Source organism: Arabidopsis lyrata, assembly GCF_000004255.2.
Source record: "Arabidopsis lyrata subsp. lyrata unplaced genomic scaffold ARALYscaffold_3, whole genome shotgun sequence".
In the NCBI taxonomy this organism is placed as follows: Eukaryota; Viridiplantae; Streptophyta; class Magnoliopsida; order Brassicales; family Brassicaceae; genus Arabidopsis; species Arabidopsis lyrata.
In genome coordinates this window covers 11,042,079-11,061,470 of record NW_003302553.1, presented here as the reverse complement: position 1 = coordinate 11,061,470, position 19,392 = coordinate 11,042,079, and the positions used below count along the sequence as shown (strand labels likewise).

Genomic DNA, 19,392 nt, shown 5'->3' with positions numbered 1-19,392 from the left:
ATTTCCTATTTTAATTAGGATTTGGAAATTTTCTATTTCTTAAAGTTTTCCTATCTTGAATAGGATTTATGAATTTCCTAATTTAATTAGGATTTAGAGTACAATAGGATTTAGGATTTTATTTAAGTTTTCATGCTTTCTATTAGAATTTTAAAGTTTCCTATGTTATTGAGGATTTTAAGATTCCCTATTTAGGATTTAGGGTTGTTAAGATTTCCTATTATCTAGGGTTTCCTATTTTATTTAGGATTTTAAGGTTTCCTAGATTTTAGGGTTTCCTATTTTATTTAGGATTTTAGGTTTTAGGGTTTTGAGATTTCTTTTAGGATTATCTTTTCTAAGTTTTCTAGGGTTCATGCAATTTTAGTTTTAGGGTGTTAAGCATGTAATCAATCAAAGGAGCAAACAATCTAACAACCTAAACAATCTCAATCAAGCCGATTTAAACTTATGGAATTTTTTTGGATTAGATTCGTTTTAGGTTTTAGGTTTTTAGACCTTTAAAGTTTCGGTTATTAGCTTATGTATTTTCGTTTTGCGATTTTAGGTTTAGACAATTAAAACTTCTCTAGCAACTTAGGCGAGTTTAGCTTAAGCGATAATCAACTTTTTCTAGCAACCTAAACGAGTCAAACAATCGAGCAAACAAGCAATCGGATCAAACAAGCAATCAAATCATACAAGCAAAGCAATCACTTAATCAATCATCATTCGTTTTAGGGTTTCTCTTTGCTTAACTTTCAAGTTCAATTGTTGGTTCTTTAGCTTTAGGGTTTTGATGTTACCTTTCACCTTATGGGGTTGTATGGACTAGAACCGGGAGCTAAAGACCTCGGTAACTCACGCTGCTGCAACGAACCGCAAACAGTACCACGATGAACAGTACCATGATGAACAGTGTCGGCGATGAACAGTGCCGCGATTTTTTAGGGTTTTAGGGTTTTCGTTAAGAGCAAGTCGTGCTGATAACGTGTTGTAAACTGTGTTGTTCTATTGATTAATGAATGAGATTTCGATACATATATATACATGATGAGGGGAGACAAATCCCCATTGGGCTAGTAAACCCTAAAGCCCAAAAGCCCACTAAGTACAATATAGGCCGTCATAAGGAGAATCTTCAAGAACATGGGCATGGGCCTTCTAGGACATGGACATGGGCCTTCTAGAATATGCATAAGGTCCACGGTTATGGAGTCCATCCAACATGTGGTTTATAACAAATCTAAATTTTTAATTTAATGTAATATATTAGTATCAAAAAACTATATTTAAAGTTCAGTATATAATATTAATATTTTATATAATATATTCCACCGTGGAAAGATATATGAATGATAACGTTACAGTGAGTTATATCATTTGTCTGAACCAGAGCTCAAGCGACATGGTCTCAAAACCACTCCACTCCTTCATCGTTATCCTCCTCGTCCTCTCCGCCGGTGACAAAACAGCCGCCGTTAATGAGCCGGAGCTGGAGATGGAGCCGGTTCCGGCGGTATGGCCGGAGCAGTTCCACGCGTTGATGTTGATGAACAAATCTGGAGCCTTGGAGATTGTGGATCTTTGGTACGACTGGGTCAATGGACGTAACTTTAACATCATTCAGAAGCAACTTGGTAAACTCACTTATGACCTCGAATGGAACAATGGCACTTCTTTCTACTACACTCTCGACGCTTCTAGAACTTGTCGCACCGTTCACTTTGAGGTTAGTATCCTCTCTATTATTATAACTTCCTCTGTTTCTTGATCTTTATGTTAGTCTCTGTGAGGATTCATAGTATAATTGACTAAGACATTGAGCGAATTTTAAGAAACAAGAGAACTTTAAAACATTGTGAACTTAGATTGTGATATTCTTTTAGAGATGTACACTGTGGATTGCATAAGGACCACTCTCTCAGTGTGAATTTTATAATGCAATGTAGCACATTTTGAGGAGAATGTGCTACTGTGTAACACATATGTATGTTTCTGGCTGTTTATGTTGATTTTGAGGAGAATTTGTAGTGTTTTGGCTAGAAAACTACCAAAATTCATCATATTTTGAAGCAAGAAGAAGAAATTTGGGAACCCTATGAATTTTGTAGTGTTTTTGGCTTTGTTTCGAGATTGAAATACACCGAAAAGAGACTTGGAGAGTCTATCCTAGTTTTTGTGGTGGCTTTATTTCATTCAATGGAGAGTATGGCTTAGATCTCAGTGTTTGTTCTAAGCAAATGGACGTTTTCGTGTCGATGTGGGAGCGTTAGCATGTCAAATGCTTCTGTTTCTTCTTTGATTGATGAATCTATGATCATCTGAGTATTAACAATTGACTCAAGTGATGGTCATAATTAATGATAAGCTGAAATGAGACACAACAGTAATCTAAGAAATGAGAATAGTGAGCAGGACGTAGGAATATTTTGGACTACACTAATTTAGAGGTTCCAAGCCATTCATCCTTGACTTTTTGATGGGAAAATTTTGATTGTGCTTATGATAGAAACATAGTCCCATAGCATTGTTTTCAGTGATACACTCAAGTATATGCCTAGGTAAAGTTTTACAGTCGATTTTGTAGATGTTTATTGGTTACAGATACATAAGCGCTTTAGTAAGTTTCTGAGACTAGTATGGGATTATTTTTTTACTTGATTCAAGGTTGGAATCTTGAGGCCAAATTGGCTAGATGGAGCAAAGTATTTGGGTCAACGACATGTAAATGGTTTTTTATGCAACGTATGGGAGAAAGTTGAGTTCTTATGGTACTATGAAGATATTGTCACCAAGAGACCTGTACAATGGATCTTCTATACAGGTGAAGTGATGGATACTATACTATATAATACTATTGAATTATGAGTCATTTTATTTATCTGGCTTGACCAAATACTGAAAGATTATTTCAGGTAGAGAAGCTCATGTGATGACATTTGATGTTGGAGCTGTCCTAGAAGACGAGAAATGGCAGGCTCCTGTCTATTGTTTCCACAATGAGAAAAAAGAAGTACAATGAGTAATTGATTTTGTGTTTCATTATATGTAGAGTTTTGGGTATCTTTTGAATATATATCAACCGTTCAATGAGGAGGTCATTTTCGTTTTGTTGTCAAATTCTTGGAGCATAAATAAAAGTAGATGTCTTAATCTATAGGCCTTTGTTGGGCTTTCACTGTTTTTGTGATTTTCTTCTTATCTAGGCTAACTAAGCACCTTCTTATTTGGTCCCCAAACGTATCTTACTTGTATTCCAAAACACATTTGCCCACATTCTCTAAGATGTAAATTTGTGGTTAGGATAGCAATTAAGACTTAAAGAGACCGAAGTTATCATAATAAGTTAAAAAGTAGGTCCGACCACATTCATAAGAGAATCTATGTGATGTCGTGACTAGGCCTGGGCAAAAAACCCGGACTCGATACCCGAACCGATACCCGAACCGAAAAAACCGGGTTGGGGCGGGTTAGGGTATTAGAAAATTACCTCATTGGGTAGAGTATTGGTTTACCCGTGGGTATCGGTTCGGGTCGGGTATTACCCGTTACCCATTTCGGGTACCCATAAACCCGAAACAATACACATATATTTATATATGTATATAGATAATTAGATATACTCTTATATGTATATACCCTAGATTTTAATTTTTAAGTTTCGTCGATTGAGTTTCCTTCTCCCCTACTGCCCTAGTATCTCGGCTTCCTTGATTAAAATCTCTTCTTGAGTCACATTATCAAAATTCAAAACTGGAAACCCTCGTTGCTACACTCTCGGCGACCTTACCGTCACCGAACATTCCGATCAACTCAACACCAATAGCTCTATCGCGAAATCATTCAGAGGTTAGTTCTTGGGTTCTTGCAATTGTAATTCTGGGTTCAAGCATGTGACTGATCATAAGGGTGCAACAATTTGCAAGGTTCTTCTGGAATGTTTGGATGAGTGGGGTATAAGGAGGGTGTTCTGCATCACAGTGGATAACGCTACATCTAATAGCTCTGCACTGACTAAATTCAAGAAAGCAATGAAGCTGATTGGAAATGATGCATTGGTACTGAATGGTGAATATATGCACTTAAGGTGTGCTGCTCACATCCTGAATTTAGTTGTAAAGGAAGGTATGCATGAAGTGAATAGTAGTGTGGTTGGTATTCGCAATGGGGTTCAGTATGTGAGGTCTTCAACAAACAGACTTAAATCATTTGATTTGCGTTGTGATACTAAAAGGATAAAAAGAGGTAGCTTGCCTTTAGATGTGAAGACCAGATGGAACTCTACTTATCTCATGCTAGAGCAAGTTGTGCAGTTTAGGGTTGCTTTTGAGGAAATGGAGGCTGAGGATAAACCCTACAATGACTACTTTGAGGAAAAGGTGGATGGAACTAAAAGGATTGGACCACCTATGGCAGATGATTGGGATGCAGCTGACAGGTTAATTCAAATTCTTGCTATATTTTACAATTCGACAATGGTTCTTTCAGGTTCAACTTATGTTACTTCTCATAAGCTCTACAGTGAGATAGTCAACATTGCTAGAAACCTAACTGCCTTAAACACAGAGAAAAAGTCTGATGAAGAGCTTAAGAAGAAAGCATTAGCAATGTTAGGAAAGGTGAAGAAATATTGGGATCCGTTTGGTGCTCAAGTTGAAATGAATAAGTTGGTGATGGTTGCTAGTGTTTTTGACCCTAGAAAGAAGATGAAATTTGCTGAGCTTTGTTTTGCTAAGATGTATGGTACAGGTAGTATAGAGGCTACTCTTCTTTCTGAATCAGTGATTCAAATCTTGAAGGATTTGTATGATGAGTATAGCAGAGCAAGTTTGTTGAGTAAAAATGGAGGCAGTAATTCAAAGGCATCTTCTCAGTCACAAGGAGCGTGTTCTCAGTCCCAAGAGCAAGTTGAAACAGTCGTGGGTAATGGTCTTATATTAGAGGATATAGAAAACTTATTTGATGATATTGTGAAAGAAACAGGTATTCATAAATCATCTAATGAGTTGGATTTATACTTGAATGAGGCTGTGGAGACTCCGCAAATTTTAAAAGGAATAGAGTATGATGTCTTGTCATGGTGGAAGCTCAACAGTGGGAAGTTTCCAGTTCTGTCTCTAATAGCTAAGGATATATTCGCTATGCAAGTGACTTCTGTGGCATCAGAATCTACATTTAGCACTAGTGGTAGAGTGTTAGATCCATTCAGAAGCTGCTTAACACATTACATGATAGAAGTGTTGATGTGCATCGAGCAATGGTTAAAATCTGAGATTCATATCAATGAAAGAGGAGTGTCAACAATTAAAGAACTGCTTGCAGATCAAGTGGATGAAGATGAGCTTATGAGAGGTAATTTTTTTCCTAGAACTCTCTTTTAGTTTTTTTCTTACCAATTACAGTTTCAAAGTTTGATTATAATCTGTTTAACTTGTCAATGTGATGTAGAGTTTGAACCTGAATTCCACATCCATGGTTTTGAATGATTAAGGTAAGTAATTACATTGACTTTCATGGTTTTGACTTTTGAGTGATTAAGGTAAGTAACATTTGATTGTTTTTTCTTGTCAGGAGAGAAAGATTCAAAACAAAGTCATCACTCATCATTTATGCATCACCGGATCTTGTTCTATCTTGTTCTATGTTTTTCATTTTCGAATAATCGGATTTATGTGATTTTGGATTGAAATTTACTCTTATTTGATCATTTGAGTATGTAAAGTGATTTTAAACTTCGGGTATTACCCAAACCGACCCGAACCCGACAGTACCCGAACCGGACCGGAACCGAAACCATAGGAATACCCGAATGGACCATAAATTCATTACTCATTCAACCCGAACCCGAACAGGTTTTACCCGAACCCGAACGGGTTACCCATATGCCCAGGCCTAGTCGTGACATTAGCATAATAAGATGATAAATCAGAAAGGGTAGTTTGGTCTTTTTCATAACGCGTTTCTAAATCCATTACTTCATCCTTAAACACTATTTAGTGTAATACTAAAGTAAATTCTTTTAAAAATAAGTAACCAATAGTTTAACGTTGTGGATTCATTCATTATGGAGAGGATAAAGTCAAGAGACCAAATTACCAATGCACATGTGAATTGGTTCCTAAAGATATTTAGACAGAACAAAAAGGTTATTAGCCTTTTCTTTTTCACTTTTTTGTCTTCTAATTAATGATTCAGATGTCCATTTCTTATTATAAAAAAGTTTTAAAAGTCAATTAAGAAGAAAAGATTAACATATAAACCCTAGCATAAAACCTCAGCTTTTAGTATTTAAAAGAAAAAAAATATATACCCTACTTTTATTTCTTTTTCAACTTTATGGGAATATAGCTTACCAAAAAAAACTATATGGGAATATAAGTAACATGCTTCTTTCTCTTCTTTATTCCCTTTTAAAGTGTTTTTAAATAGGATCTTACTTTTGGCATTCTTTTTTTCATCACCCATATGCTTCACCTAAAGTTATAAGACCTGTAGCTGTTGAATCCAAATCAATTTTCCAGCCACGATCTATATACTCTCTTTTCCCATCACTTATTCTTTAATACTTTCCCATGCAAATTTTCGTAAATTGATGACATATATTTTTCCTAAATCGATGACAAATATTTTTCCAAAAAGATCCGACTCATTTCTTAATACTATAGTTCCCTAACCAAAAAAACTTGACTTCCTTCCATTTGTAATAACTGGTCTTGTATATCAAAATTAAAAGGGAAGAAATATTGTAAACCAAAAAAAAAAGATTGTGACTCGAGCTTATCAACACAACAAACACGCTAATATTATCCAAAATTTGAGCCGTAAAAGGTGGCAATAAGTCTTTGGCTTCTATTGCTCCGCAATTAAACACAGCCTGTAACACTCATCAAATGATTAAGACGTTTACATTTTTTTAAGTTATATCCGTTTCACGCGGCAAAACAAACGTAAAAAAAAAACAAATAACAAGTTATATGTGAAGATTCTACACCATTTGAGACTAGTATGAGTTTTCATTTTTTGTCTCAAAACCAAGCTACGTAATACAATTTTCCTTAAAAAGAATGAACAAATGCGAAAGCTCAAAGAGGTCAGACGCAAATATATGTGCTTACAATATATAAATATAATCATCATGTCATTAAAAAAGAAAAAGCCAAAGCCAAAACGAAAGAAAAACTTAGTAACATCGATTAGTCACAGATCGACACAAAGTTTGGTGTCACCGACCATCAGCCGAATCGAAGGTATTAGGAAAGCCAGAGGCCTTCGGAGGAATACTAGACTGTGTCTGAGAATAAGAGAAGTCTCCATGGAACATTGTCGATGACGATGTTCCTTCGTTTTGCCATCTTTGTAGAGCTTGAGGTAAACTCATGTTCACATCGATTCCGAAACTCTCTTCTTCTTCTTGGCACGACGGTTTCCACTTCTCTACAAGTGGACCTAGCACGTTTACTGCGTGGCCCATGTCTGGTCTTTGTTGAGGTTCGCGGGCTGTGCAATGTCCTGCTAGCTCAGCAACTCTGTAAATGCTCTCCATTGTTTCCTCGTCTGCTTCTAAGGTTTGGTCTAGTGCCTTTGGGATGTTTTCTTTGTTGATTAGGATTCTTCTGAACCATGTGACTAGATGAGATCTCTCGTCTGGTAATGTATCATCTAAAGCTTTTCTTCCAGTTAGTATTTCCATAAGAACCACTCCAAATGCATACACATCCACTTTCGTCGTTACTCTTCCAGTAGCTGCAACCATAAATCATAACATCAATATCCAATGCATCCAATGAACTTATAAGCACATTAAAATGAAGCCGTAATGGCAGAATGTAGTAAGATAACATAGACTAAGCACGTTGTGAAATTAACATGAGTAGAGATAAGAAAAATGAACTTACCAGCGTATTCTGGTGCTAGATAACCGAATGTGCCTGCTAATCTTGTTTCAACAGAGTATTTCCCATCTGGTGCGTTCTTAACCAATCCGAAATCAGCAACCTTGGCTCTCATGTCATCTCCTAGAAGGATATTAGAGGGCTTTAAATCTCTGTGGATGAAGCTTTGCTGAGCCAAGCTATGGAGATATTCCACACCTCTTGCCACGTCTAAAGCAATGCTCACTCTCTGTTTCCAGGTCAGAGGAGAGTATCCGAGTTCACGCCACTCAAACAAATGCTGTCCAAGATTTCCCTGTGGCATGTACTCATAGACAAGCAACCTCTCGTTCCCATTCACACAGTAACCCAATAGGGCGACCAAATGTCTATGCCTGACCTTAGTGAGCACCGCTATCTCGGCCTGAAACTCGCTCATTCCTTTATTACCCATTGCTGCACATTCCATCCTCTTAACAGCAGTCTTTGTTCCATCGTGTAATTCTCCAGCATACACAACACCAAAACCGCCTCTGCCCAATATGTTATCCTCACTGAAATTATTCGTAACCTGACGAAGAACCTCCATTGGAATGGTAACACTTCCACCTTCAAGAAGGAAACGATCACTATTGTCACCACTACTAGGACTGTTCAACGCATTGAAGTTATTAGCTCCATGCCCATTAGCATATCCACCACCACCACTACCACCATTAGACACAGCATCACTAACCAAAATCTTCCCAGCCTTCTCAGGATCCGTCCTATTAAACCTCCCATACTTCCTTTTCATAACAAATTTGTAAACCACGAATCCTAAAATGGCAAGAAAAACTAAAACCGCCACGATCACACCAACAATCACACCAACCTTACTACCACCACCACCAGAAGACCCACCAGAACCACCACTGGCACCACCAGTTCCAGGTGTTGAACCATCTCCAGCATTAGTTCCCAACAGCGCGTTCCCCGGTTTGTAATTAAACTTAACCGCAGCCGGAAATTTCGGTATCTCCCCTCTAAGATTGTTATTTGAGACATCAATCAACTGCAAACTAGTCATAAATGTCAACTCCTTAGGGATAACACCAGTCAAATTGTTGTCATTAAGGTAAATACTCTTCAATGAAGTAAGATTCGCAATCGCCGGAGATATAAATCCGGCGAATCCATGTTTCCCAAGATTCAACGTCACAACATTCTTCCCAGCTGAATCACAAGTAACATAAGCCCAACCACTACAAGCATCATCACCTTGCCAAGACTCAGCCAACATTGATGGATATCCCAAACCTCCGGCCACCGCTAAAAGCGTCATCACCTGAGGACTACAGGTTTGTCCAGCTTTAGTAGTACAGAAATCGTTGTGGTCGATTGTTACTTTAACCTCCGATGGAAACAAAGGAAGAGGACCTTGAAATTTATTGTTATCCAGAGAAATGTTCTTCAAACTTCCCAGTGAAAGAAGCGTCGGGGGTACTATTCCGGTTAACTGATTATCCCGGAGCTGTAGATCGAAGAGATTCTCGCTTTTGGAGAGATCTGGAATCGGTCCAAAGAACTGATTCTTGTGAAGCCAAGCTTGTGACAACGACGTCATACTAGATAACACTTCGATCGTTCCTGACATTCCTAATTCTTGATTGTTGATCCAAAGATTCTGAATCGAAGATTTCGCAAGCGACGGTGGTAAAACTCCGGTGATGTTGTTGTAAGATAACCGGAGATCTTGCAGAGAAGCGAATGAATCGAAAATGTCAGGCAAAACTCCGACGATATTGGTGTTATCGAGATAAATCTTAGTGAGAGAAGTCGAATCAACAAGCTCCGAAGGAAAACTCCAAGCAGTAATGTTCTTATTATCGCTTAAACTCAAGATCTGAAGACTAGTAAGTCCGGCGAAAGCTCCGGTTTCAACTCCGACGAAAAAATTATCATCCATATAGATCTCTTGAAGAGAAGAAAGCTTAGCAAACGAAGGGATTTTACCAGAGAGTTTGTTACGTTGAATAGAAACAGATTTGAGCTCTGAAAGAGTCGAGATCTCAGGTGCGATGAATCCGGTGAGAGATTTATCAGCGAGACTGATTATATTAACACGCCCGCCGGTACATCGTACGCCGGACCATTTGCAGAAATCGGTGGATGTTGTGGTTGACCAATCTGACGGCGGAGGATTAAATGATTTAGCTAAAGCGAGCATTGCTGTTCCGTCGTCAGCGACGGATGTGGTGAAGAAGGTTATGGTTGTGAGGAGGAAGAGAAGGAGGAGAGGCGTTGGAGCCTCCATTGATTAGAGAACACGCGCGGCGCGTTGAGAGGAGGAAGATGAAGAAGGACGGAGGAAGAAGACGATGATTGGTAGGGTTTGGTAATTTTTCTGTTTTGATTTTTGGGAAGAGAGAGAGAAATGATGAATGGAAGCAAGCGAAGAGTGAGGTGTCATTACTTAGCTTATTCAACAGATCATTACTATTTTGTTCCCGTTCCGTTTTTTAAATACTATTTTTTTTTTACTTTAATGAAAGAGAGATGTAATAATGAATGAATATAAAGGGATTAGGTTTTGATTGTAATAAGTGTTTATAAGATATGGATGATAATAATGGAAAAGGGTTTAATTGATTGAGGTTATTATTGAGGGGAAGGTGGTTGTAATAATGGAGATTAAATTGGAATCATAATTTGTGTTTGGTAGTATGGTCGGTAATTAGGAGCATAATTTAAGGAGGTGATAATGGAGAATGATGATTCTGAATGTGGTCGAACCTTGGACCTATTGTGGTGGCTGAGGAGGACCACAGGATCTATAGTAGTGGCTATAGCTTATAGATTGTGTTGACTGTCATAGCTATAGATGCCGCATTCATTGCGCTACTTTGCTGCAGCTTTCCACCATGATTCGAAGTTCCCAATTGATACTCCGTCCGTTCCACAAAAATAGATTTTTTAGAAATTTTACATTCGTTAAGAAATAATGTATAATTACAATTTTAACCTTTTAATATTTTAACAAATATATTATTTATTGTTATTTAATAAGAGTAAAATAGGTAAATTGTTTTAAATTTTACATTGGAAACACAAAACTTCTATCTTTGTGGGACCAATTTTTTTCTAAAAAATTCATCTTTGTGAGACGGAGAGAATACTAATTAACATACAATGTTGGTGTAACTTGAACCAGAAAGTATTGCGAAATATAATTAGAAAAAGTTATAAACCTTACTTTATCTATTACATTATTTTTGAAATAACATTTAAATCTCTTTTATATTTTTATAGACAAATTACATATTTGTATTTTTGTTTAATACTCCCTATGTTTCAAAATATACAATGTTTTAGAGATTTTTTTTTAAAAGATATAGGATGTTTTACATATTTCTATGCAACTTTTAAATACATTTGATGTTTGATGACCATTTGTATTCAATAATCTTTTATATCATTAATTGAATTTTTAAAATTTAATATTAAATGTTGGTTTTTAAAACAATAATGAACTTTTTAAAGTATGTGCTTTTAATTTAAACATCGTATATTTTAAAACAGAAATAATATAAAACTTTGTACAATTAAAAAATAATGTATCAAATCTAAATTATCTAGTATCTCTAAGGATATTGAACTTACAAATACAACCAAAGTAAATTAGCAAAGGACAAATGGGTGAGAGTCGGTGAAGCTTAAGATTTTCGTTTACCACCCCTTATTAAAATGGACTAAATAGTAGACGAATGGAGTTTGCTTAACATTTAAAATAAAAAATTAAGAGTCAATTGGCTTCTTAAATCTTAAACAAACTCTCAAAAGATATCCCAAAGAGAGGTGAACAGCTTCTTTTGACCGAATTTATATTTTAAATAAAATTTAAAAAAAACGGATATCATAAAAGATGCGACTGGAATGTAACTTTATTTTATATAACCGACCTACCTTTAATCAATTTTTCAATCGTTTACGATTTATACATGTTACTAGATTTTATGTCACAATAACGATGCTACCACTACAAAATACTTTTTGGTCAAATATATATATATATATATATATTTTTTTTTTTTTGTGCACCTCTTTTTGGTCAAATAATACAAGTTATTTTTGTTATAAAATCTGGTTTGCAATGAGTACATTTAAGTTTGCAAAAAACATTACACTGAATACTTATGGGTTTAAGTAAGTTATTATTAAATGTTGCATTAATTTGTAAAAACTTATAAAAGTAATAATGTAACAAAAGATCGAGATATTACTAGAGGCAAAGCAAGTAATAATTCAAGTGGGATTATAAAAAGAATCTCATTTATTTAACTTTAGCTCGGCGATTAAGAAAACAAAAAAAAAGAGATTATGTTATCAATGAACGAGATAATCGGTACAAAGAATTAAGAAATTAAATGTTCTCCATCTTGTGCGAATGTGTTCAATCGTTCTTCAATGGAAAGATTCCTTATCTATATGAGGTTGTTTATTTGGCGAGTTACCTTATTTTTTAGGCCATTAACGGTTTAATCGATCATTACTTTTTTTACTCGGATTTAAGTGTATCGTTTATTTTTGTTTGTATTCGAACTTCGAACCTATCGTTTTTTTCTCGAAGGTCGACGTCAAGATTCGCGGGGCTCTAGTTAATGAATCGAACTCGATTCATGGTATAATTGGAAGTTGTGTAGTCCATCTCCAACAAATATTTTTTGACTGCAACAAATATTTATTTTCATGTAATAATAAAACAAACTTAGACTCTTCTAGTCAATTGATAACACACTTACGCAAACAATTCGGTGTATAAGCTATGTGAAGGGGTTGTATATGAATATCATTTTTTATATTTTTGGTTTTATGAATGCAAATCAGTTTGCATATATGGTTATAATTTAAAGTAGACAAAGCACTTGAGCATAAAAGCATTCAATGAGCTGTGTGATTTTGTTTTATATTCATTTAATACATCGATGAGCTGTGACAAAATCATTCTTAAGAATCTTGACGGCGCTGCTGGATTTTGGAAGAAAATGGAAAATAAAATTTCCTAAATCTATGTCTATCTATAGGCGTACCATTGAGATTTATATACAGTATCGTTATAGTTACACTTCCCATATATAAAAATGATTAAAATGCATTATCAGCTTTTACATATGTGGACGTGAGAAACTTGGTGATGAATGACGATCAGCATTGCATGTGACAGTCTGTTCTCGTGTCTGCATGTCCTGTAAGAACTTTTCCCTTTTTTGGGTGTCCCAAACCCCAAACTAGTTATTGTTTTGTCGACCGTGGAAGAAGTATTGCCCTATTGATTGACCATATGATTGATCACAATTTCGAATTATTTTTAGAAGAGATGATTAACATTAGAACCACGTTTACACGACACTACCAATTCGACGAAATTAAACAATTTACAGAATAAAAAAAACTTATTAGTGAATATACATTTTCATAAAGTGAATTACGTTTTAAAAGATTGATATATAAGATAATCTTTGATATAATATATTTTTAGCAGTCTTCAAATATTTATGTTACAAATTCTTCTGTGTAATAAGTTGAGAGTTTTTTTTCCTTCAAATACCCAAAGAATCACATATTCAAAATGGAACCATGAAGCAATAAGAGAAAGAATGAAAAACAACCTAAATTCTTGCATATGCATAAATATTATATGACAGACAGAAAATAGAATTATATAGAAAACCAGTTCAAATGGTTTTCAAATTGAACCGGTTCATGAAAAAACAAAGTGACATTGAGTGAGCACCATGTCACATATTACATATTTATGTTACAAAATCACATATTCAAAATAGAACCATGAAGCAATAAGAGAGAATGAAAAACAACCTAAATTCTTGCATATGCATAAATCTTATATGACAGACAGAAAATAGAATTATATAGAAAACCAGTTCAAATGGTTTTCAAATTGAACCGGTTCATGAAAAACAAAGTGAACATTGTTTCGGTCCGGAACACAATTGAACCAACCCACTGAACAATCCGGTTTTATTTTATCAAATTCAATATCATCAATATTCAATACAATCACATTTTTTTCGACAAATTCAAATCAATCACTTATTATTAAAAAGGAAAATAAATTATTGAGCCAAAAGATGAAAAGAATAACAAAAGAAGGAAAGAAATGATCATAGTGGGCTTATATGGGCCTAGCTCAACTATATCATGTAAGCCTTTTATACTATTTCCCGCACAAAATCCACGCTTAACTCCTTTCCCGCCATCTAATTTCCCGCCAAACATCCACACGTTAATCCACTTGCTTTCAGCATCACTCCCAAGTCTCCCAACAAATAAAATATTAACGAAATCTGTCTCTCTCGCGCGACGAAGGTTTAACAATGGCGGAATCAAATCAGATCTCTCGGAAGAGGATGCGATTCTCGTCTCCATCAGCTACAGAGATCCTCACTCTAAGAATATCACAGAATCAACGAATCGCAACTGCCGCTCGCGTCCATCAATCACCATCACTCTATGGAAAAATCGATTCGAAAATCGTTCGTACGTATCCACGAGTCACCATCAAGGATATTCGTCTCCGACGCATCTTCTCTCCAACTCCGATCTCCACCGACTGCGAATGTAACGGCAAAGGTGAAAATCAAACCAAGAGACAATATCATGAGTGTCCTTGCGATTGTGGCAATTCGAAGAGTAAGTTTCTTTATCTTGGAATTTGTAGATTGAATCATTTTACGAATTTTGAATTTGATGGAAGAATGTTGAATTAGAGGAATTTTATGGTTAGATTGATGATTTCGTAATGTTGGTGGAGTAGGTAATGTAGATGGAGATAATTTTCGGCAAACGACGCCACCGGATTCCGAATTGTTAAGCAGTGTACCTATCCGTGAAGATATCAATGGATCAGCAGTGAAGAAAAGTGATACTAATTTATGTAGCAAATCGGTATGTGTTTCTTGTGGCTTTGTTTAATGATACATTTAAATTTTAATGTTTACTATTTTTTGTTGGTTGCTTGATTTGCTTTTGCTTTAGGTTCTCCATCCATGTTCTCGACCTAAGATATTCAAGAACACTGGTTCTTTTAGCTATAAGAGATTGCTTCCATACTTGATGCAAGCTTCTGATGGTAATTGTTTGGTTTTTGTGCATCAAAATAGATAATGGACTTGAGGAAGCTGGAAGTTGTTATGCTAAATTGCCAATTGTCTCTACAGATGGAACATCATCAAGCCAGTGCTCAAAACCTTTAAGCCAGAATCCTCCAAGTATGAGTTTGTCTTGTAACAAAGAAACTGGGGAAACTGTTGAAGATCTAAAGGAGGAAGTAAGTGAATTAATGACAGCCAAGTGTCAACTTCCTGAAACCACCAAACCTGTTTTGCAGTCGGACAGGGTGTTCGATAAAGATTCAGCCGGAAGCTTATGTGGGAACACCAGCCCTTTGACGAGGGTTAATGCATCCCTCCCCAACAAGAGAGCTGTAAGATTCTATGCTTGCTTCTTCTAGCTTTTTTTAAGGCTACTCAGCTTTCAGCTTCTGTTTTCCTTGTTTTGTATCTATATGTCCAACATGGGATTCTTTTTGACATGAAACAGGCATGCTCTAAGCGCAAGCTATTTAAGACACCAGGTTCTGTTAATTACAGAAGAATGCTTCCATATCTCAAAGATATTCAAGAAGATAATCCTTGTAAGCCTATTTCTAGTCTAATACAACTCTTAGTTGCTTTTGTTAATAACGATGCATTGGTACAGTTAGTTGCTTAATGTATACTGGTGGCTAGTATCTGCCTGATTATTTTGTGTTTGTCTGAGATACTGATGGTTCTTTGTCTTTGTTGATTTTTCTAGGCGTGTCTCAAACAGTTGATCATCAAAAGAACACAGAAGAGGTAACTCCATCATCGATGTTAATCTCTGAGAATGAAGGGACACAGGAAGTGGTGACATCCAATGTTACTAGAGAATCAGATATATGCTCTAATAAAAACGAGGAGCCCCTTTCTTGTGAACGTCTATCTGTATTTCCAGAACAGTCTGATCCTGACAAAGAACAAGAAACACAGATTAAGCATGTCATCTCAGATACTGAAAATAATTTGGGCTCTGAGATCCCATTATCATCTCCTCTAGTTGGTTCAAGAAGTTCAAGTGAAGTTGCTTCATCTGCTTTGCACAACACATTTCTCGACAATTTGGTGGGCGAAGGAAACATGAATGGTGCAGAGATCACAGAAGCAAAAACCAGTGTAGAGCAACTAGAGGCAAATACATCAGATGCAACAGCTGAACTGATTGACCCTTCTGTTATATTGGCAACTCCTCCCTCTATTTCTCCCTCGAAAGGAATTCTGAAAAGAAGTATGAGAGGATGTAGAGGGATATGCTCTTGTTTGAACTGCTCCTCCTTCCGTCTAAACGCAGAAAGAGCATTTGAATTCTCAAGAAATCAGTTACAAGATACTGAAGTAATGGTTCTGGATCTAGTTGGAGAAATATCTCATCTCAGGGATATGTTGGAGAAATATAAATCAGAAGATCACAGTGAATCCTACAAAAGTCAGGTCAGTGCAGAACAAACTTAATAACACTTCTGTTAGTTATAGAGTCACATCAAATTGGTTTAGTATCTTCACTAAAGTAAGTAATATGAGAAGAAATATGCTCAACTAGACCATTTTTTCCTGTAGCCACAAGTTTATCTTGGAGGTTTAAATGAATCTGAATCTTGGTGTTTAAACAGGCTGGAGAAGCTGCAAAGAGAGCTTGTGAGGCTGCAGAGCTTGCAAAAAGCCGTCTCCATCAGATGAACGATGATTATCAAGTTCATTGCAGAATCCCCGTGAGTTATCCATAATCAAATTGCATTTTTTTGAAAAGGATCATTCTGCTTTATGTTAAGACAACAATCTAGTTGAAGGCAGTTAGTTAAACACACATGATACTCACTCTCCATGTTTTTGTATACAGAACGAACAACGAGCAAGAGTGAAATTTGCTCATTATGTACACGAGAAGACGATGAACCTACCAAATTGATCACTAGATCACCCTGAAGCAACTAGGATGGATGCTTTTTTTAATGTCATTATCTGTCTCCAGATTATCCAGTTACATGCTTTTTTAATTTTGAAAAGTGGAAAGGTATTACTAGCTGTCTTTTTCTTATGTCACCACCATCCTAAGCAGAGTAGAAGCATAGATCAAATTGCCTTTATACATATAGTCCATGTGACCATATTTATTACAGTATTTTTTTTTCCTGTTTTCAAAAAAACATCTTGTTCTATGTACATAAACAAAGACTATAAAAGCAAACCTCCTGTGATCTCTTAGCAAGTTGCAAATAACAGCAACATGGGTGTTCTTTATCCCACATCTTTCCCTTTGATTAGAAGTATCAAAGCGGGTTAACCTGCGTCGTTGTTCTATAAACATCGATTCTAATCTGTTTCTCGCGTTATTTTATTTTGTTGTTCGTAGTGGACTAACTCGCAAAGACCATTTATCATTTGGGATCTAAAACTATAGCTCAAAGCCTCAAACCATTGGACTCTTGCTTCATATTGACACCACTACATGTGATCTTTGTACCTTTTAATCTATATTGGTTTTTATAGATGAAGTCATGCTTGTATCCAGCACCATTGTACCGTCCCTCCTAATTGACACCTCTACACGTGATCTTTGTACCTTTTAATTTGGATTGTTTTTTTAGATCAAGTCACGTCGGTCAAGTGTTCATACTTTAAATTATTGTTTATTTTGGCGTCTGCGAGTTAAGAATCTACCGCTTCTTTTCTTTAATCTCTTTAGGACACTATAGTATAGTGAGTCCCGTGACACATTTATTGACTTGTAGAATGAATATGCATTGGAATAAGCAAAGCCAATGAAGAAAATCAAATCAATTTATTAAAACAAAAACAACAAAGAGAATTTAATTTGCACTAAACAACAACAAAGAGAGAATCATTGGTTTTAGACTCTAGACTTCCTACACTCTGGTGGGAATCCTTGAGGAAACCTTTTCAAATCAGAACAATAATCATAAATCATAAAATATTTTTGAACCCATCTCAATCTTCTTCTCCCATAAGCATTCAGCTCATTAGCCACTTGTGACTCACCATTAGTAAAAGAACTCTTAAACTTAGGATCACAGAAAGATGACCCTGAAGAAACAGTACAAGCCGCAGCGTTAAAGCCTCTGTAGTAAGCTGTGAAAGGAGCTTTAGACCAATCTGTCTTAACCAAACCACCTCTTGTAGCCCAATCATCTGCATTCCATAAACTCGAGTAAATCTTCATTGGTTGGTTCTTGGGAAACGGAACACCAAGTTTCTCTGCATTGTTGAATACTCTGATCGGAACATTATCTACCATAAATCTGTAAACAAAACAAAAATGTTAGAGACAAACAAAGACAGATGATCTTGGGATGTTTTTGATTGGTTCATTACATGATGTGTTGAGGTCTCCAAACAAGAGAGTAAGTGTGGAAGTTCTTGGTTGGATCAAACCAGAGATAAAACTGTTGTTCTCTGTTTCCTTTGCCTTGTGCAAAGACATTAGTGTGAAGAACATAAGGCTTCCCTGTTTCATTACCAAGAAACTCAAAATCTATCTCGTCATGTGTTGGTCCTTCCGATGATAACTGCAAAACATATTTTTTCATTAGTTTTTGTTACAAAAAAACAAAAAGAATGAATAATCTTTCTTTTGAGAGCTTACGTAGTAGGCAGTGACGGTTCCGGCGGAGTTACCAGCGACGAGTTTAAGTTGCATGTCGATTCTTCCAAATAAATATTCTTTCTTGGATTTAAAACCCGACCCGGAAACCCGGTCTAGTGACAGTGACAACATCTTGCCTCCACTGAAGATTTTGCCTCTGTGTTCACCCCAAGTTAAGTCAAACTCTTCGTTGAAGCTACCGGAGAATGCTGTTCCGACCATTGTTACGACTAGAAGAGTCATTAACACGGTAAGGTTCAAGATTTGACCCATTGGGGGTTGGATGGTGTAAATGAAAGTTAAGGGGTTTTATTTTAGAGATTTATGAAGGAAAATGGGTTATGATTTGTTTGTTCGAGGAGATGTGAGATGGGTTTTCAAAGAGGATAGGGTATTTATAGGTGAAGCAACATCCTTGGGAAGCCAACTACAGTTGTTTTTTCAGAATTTAATTGTTTTTTTTTTTTTTTTATAAAGATTATTAGTTGAGTTAATAAATTATGGATTTATAATTATAATGTATCATCCTTATAACCATGATTAAAAAGAAGTAAAACATTTTATGTATGCCTTTTTTGGCCTTTATCTTTGGGGGTTTCCATGTATCCGCCGGCTTAGTTTTCCGGGGGTTAGAGTCCCGTCGGTCTTAGTATTTCACCATGTATCTCAACTTTGTATTTCTCCCTTGGTTATATTTCATGAATTATTCAGACGAAAAAAAAAAAAAAGAAGTAAAACATTGATACTTTCCCTTTTATATGTTTCACTATCTCTCTAAGATTAGATGATCATATATATAGAG

The 19,392-nt window shown here is 36.0% G+C and overlaps 4 protein-coding genes across 4 annotated transcripts; 2 read left to right on the top strand and 2 right to left on the bottom strand.

The window, feature by feature from the left end:
• Positions 1-1,320: 1,320 nt before the first annotated feature.
• Positions 1,321-3,165, top strand: LOC9319526 (uncharacterized protein At4g14100). Its single transcript, XM_002885546.2, has 3 exons — positions 1,321-1,711; positions 2,650-2,806; positions 2,898-3,165. The coding sequence occupies exons 1-3, from the start codon at positions 1,331-1,333 to the stop codon at positions 3,002-3,004; spliced, it is 645 nt and encodes a 214-aa protein (XP_002885592.2). The 5' UTR covers positions 1,321-1,330; the 3' UTR covers positions 3,005-3,165.
• Positions 3,166-7,019: 3,854 nt separating this feature from the next.
• LOC9321658 (receptor-like kinase TMK4) lies at positions 7,020-10,331 on the bottom strand. The gene is made up of 2 exons (XM_002883412.2): positions 7,878-10,331; positions 7,020-7,725 (listed from the first exon to the last, which is right to left on the bottom strand). The coding sequence occupies exons 1-2, from the start codon at positions 10,147-10,149 to the stop codon at positions 7,205-7,207; spliced, it is 2,793 nt and encodes a 930-aa protein (XP_002883458.1). The 5' UTR covers positions 10,150-10,331; the 3' UTR covers positions 7,020-7,204.
• A 3,863-nt stretch (positions 10,332-14,194) lies between these two features.
• LOC9319525 lies at positions 14,195-17,227 on the top strand. Its single transcript, XM_021032845.1, has 8 exons — positions 14,195-14,543; positions 14,668-14,798; positions 14,889-14,982; positions 15,071-15,336; positions 15,453-15,546; positions 15,708-16,420; positions 16,600-16,698; positions 16,827-17,227. Exons 1-8 carry the CDS (start codon positions 14,228-14,230, stop codon positions 16,893-16,895), a joined length of 1,782 nt encoding a protein of 593 aa, XP_020888504.1. The 5' UTR covers positions 14,195-14,227; the 3' UTR covers positions 16,896-17,227.
• Positions 17,228-17,730: 503 nt separating this feature from the next.
• Positions 17,731-19,032, bottom strand: LOC9321657 (probable xyloglucan endotransglucosylase/hydrolase protein 16). The gene is made up of 3 exons (XM_021032847.1): positions 18,591-19,032; positions 18,320-18,513; positions 17,731-18,246 (listed from the first exon to the last, which is right to left on the bottom strand). Exons 1-3 carry the CDS (start codon positions 18,861-18,863, stop codon positions 17,838-17,840), a joined length of 876 nt encoding a protein of 291 aa, XP_020888506.1. The 5' UTR covers positions 18,864-19,032; the 3' UTR covers positions 17,731-17,837.
• Between the last annotated feature and the right edge of the window lie 360 nt (positions 19,033-19,392).